A 2,905-nucleotide genomic window follows, 5' to 3' on the forward strand; every position below is an offset into this window, starting at 1 on the left:
TTATTAAGCTCTTTAAACTCAGTTTTCAACATCTTTAACTTTTGCATAACTTGAAACATTTTAAAACCAGGGATATCAGTAACCCAAACCCTTTTAACAATCTCCATAAACATACTGTGCTCACTCCAGACATTAAAGAACTTGAACCCAGATTTCCTCTTCTCAATTCTGCTCTTGATATGAACCACTAAAGGACTGTGATCCGAAATACCAGGAGACAGGGCCTTGTAATAAGAATCAGACCAGTCCTCAATCCAAGAGTTATTGACAAAACACCAATCAATCTTCCTGTAAATTCTATCTTGGCCATTTTGATTATTAGACCAGGTAAATCTGTTCCCCATCTTCTTTAGCTCCATAACATTAGACATATTCATCCAGTTTATAAAGTCATCTGCTGCTTGAAAGTCAATCACATTTCCACCCATTCTATCCATGTTACTCATAACAGCATTAAAGTCCCCCATTATAATCCAATTTCCTGTCATATTTTGACTAATAGAAGCCAAACTGCTCCAGAGATCTTTTCTATCCTCTGGAATATAAGACCCATAAACAAAGGTACAATACAAAGATATACCTTCATAATCAATATTGCAATGAATGAATTGATTATGTTTCAAAAGAACTCTCAACTTAACCTCATTCTTATTGAAAATTATCCAGACTCTGCCCATACTAGAACAACTATAGTTATGTTCAACCTCCCAATCAGGGATTTTATTCCTCAAATTGCTCCAGACTTTATCAAAACTACCCACATTAACTCGAGTTTCATTAATACCTAAGACTTTCAGCTTATTATAACAGATTAAGTTAGCAATCTCAATCTGCTTATTGGGATTATTAATCCCTCTAATGTTCCAAGACCCAATCATCTATCTATATCTATCATTCTGGAATTAAGCCTAGCTTTCCTTCCAGAATTGATTTTCTCATCACCCCATTTACTTTTGAAACCAATCATTTTCTCAAGCTCATTAACTTCTCCCACTAGAGAACTGAAAGGATTATTTACCTGTAATGCCTTCTCTTTACTCTTCATAGGTTTGCCAACAACCTTAGGATCTATAGGAACTTCCTCTGGAGCCACTTGGCTCATATGATTTTAATAAGAACATAAGCTGCACAAAATAGTATTAAATTCTCTCTTGCATTGACTATTACATAATATCATTATTAAGTTGAAATATTAATGCGAGTCATGGCGGTCATATGTCATTTTATCGACATAGTCCCTTCCATGTACCACAACACCAATTACCAACTTAACATGATCTTTAATAAGGATAACATAAATGGTCCAACATTAGTGTCTTTATTTCAAGACTATTTCTGTCAATATTATTCTATATCATTATGTATACCAAATAGAAAACAGGAAAATCAGAAACACATTATTGAGCTCAAAATATTAATTGTATAAGCTTAACATAAACACTAATACAATACTAGTAATGACGTCCAATAATGCCCATTCTTACAACATGTTCATTAAATTTTTTAGGCGCTAATCCTTTTGTTAAAGGATCTGCAATCATAAGATGTGTGCTAATATGTTCAATTGACACTCTTTGTTTCTTAACTTCTTCTTTAACGGCAAAGTATTTTATTTCCATATGCTTAGCATCTTTAGAATACTTGTCGTTTTTAGAGAAGAAAACTACTGCAGAATTATCACAATAAATTTTCAGCGGCCTGGCTATACTGTCGACAATTCCAAGTCCTGAAATAAAGTTCCGCCACCATAATCCATGAACAGTAGCCTCAAAACAAGCTACGTACTCGGCCTCCATAGTGGATGCAGCAATGACGGACTGCTTCGCACTTTTCCATGAAATTGCTCCTTCAGCTAAAAGGAATAAGTAGCCAAATGTTGATTTTCTTGTATCAACACATCCAGCAAAATCAGAATCACAATATCCAATCACATCAAGGTGTTTAGATTTTCGATAAGTGAGCATGTGATCCTTTGTTTCTTGCAAGTATCTAAGAATTTTCTTTGCAGCTTTCCAATGATCTAATCCCGGATTACTTTGATATCTCCCCAGAATTCCGACAGCAAAACTGATGTCCGGTCTGGTGCAAGTTTGAGCATACATCAAACTCCCAACTACAGATGCATAAGGAATGTTCTTCATTTGTTCCCGTTCCAATTCATTCATAGGACATTTCATAAGGTTAAATTTATCCCCTTTCTAAATTGGAACTATACCAGCTGAGCATTTGTCCATTTTAAATCTCTCTAAAATTTTATTGATATAGGCCTTTTGAGATAAGCCCAATAATCCTTGTGATCTATCACGGAATATTTCTATTCCTATCACATAGGTGGCTTCTCCCATATCCTTCATTTCAAAATTATTAGAGAGATATTTCTTGGTTTCATGTAGCAAACCAAGATCATTAGCAGCAAGTAAAATATCATCAACATACAAAATAAGGAAAATAAACTTGCTCCCACTAATTTTCATGTATATACATCGATCAACGATGTTTTCTTGAAAACCAAAAGAAGTAATGGTATCATTAAACTTAATATACCATTGACGGGAAGCTTGTTTAAGTCCGTATATTGCTTTCTTTAGTTTACACACCATATGATCCTTTTCTTTAATAGAAAAACCCTCGGGTTGATCCATATAAACTTCTTATTCCAAATTTCCAATAAGAAAGGCGGTTTTGACATCCATTTGATGTAGCTCTAAATCATAATGAGCCACTAAAGCCATAATGATTCTAAGAGAATCCTTTTTAGATACTGGTGAAAAGGTCTCTTTGTAATCAATGCCACTTTTCTGAGTAAAACCTTTGGCGACAAGTCTGGCTTTGTGTCTTTCGATATTGCCTTTTGAATCGCGTTTGGTTTTGAAAACCCATTTGCATCCAATTCTTTTACATCCTT

The 2,905-nt window shown here is 34.4% G+C and overlaps 1 protein-coding gene across 1 annotated transcript; it reads right to left on the bottom strand.

Annotated features, from left to right (window-relative positions):
• Positions 1-1,280: 1,280 nt before the first annotated feature.
• LOC126681794 (secreted RxLR effector protein 161-like) lies at positions 1,281-2,141 on the bottom strand. The gene is made up of 2 exons (XM_050377346.1): positions 1,485-2,141; positions 1,281-1,349 (listed from the first exon to the last, which is right to left on the bottom strand). Exons 1-2 carry the CDS (start codon positions 2,139-2,141, stop codon positions 1,281-1,283), a joined length of 726 nt encoding a protein of 241 aa, XP_050233303.1.
• Positions 2,142-2,905: the final 764 nt, after the last annotated feature.

Source organism: Mercurialis annua, linkage group LG5, assembly GCF_937616625.2.
Source record: "Mercurialis annua linkage group LG5, ddMerAnnu1.2, whole genome shotgun sequence".
Classification (NCBI taxonomy): domain Eukaryota; kingdom Viridiplantae; phylum Streptophyta; class Magnoliopsida; order Malpighiales; family Euphorbiaceae; genus Mercurialis; species Mercurialis annua.

What these genes read in the sequence shown, in the direction of transcription:
- LOC126681794 (XM_050377346.1), bottom strand. Translation starts at nt 2,141, where the DNA reads ATGAAGAACATTCCTTATGCATCTGTAGTTGGGAGTTTGATGTATGCT. An exon ending in AAAAATTTAATGAACATGTT is followed by an intron (nt 1,350 to 1,484) that starts GTAAGAATGGGC and finishes ATAATGATATAG; the next exon opens with AATAATATTGACAGAAATAG.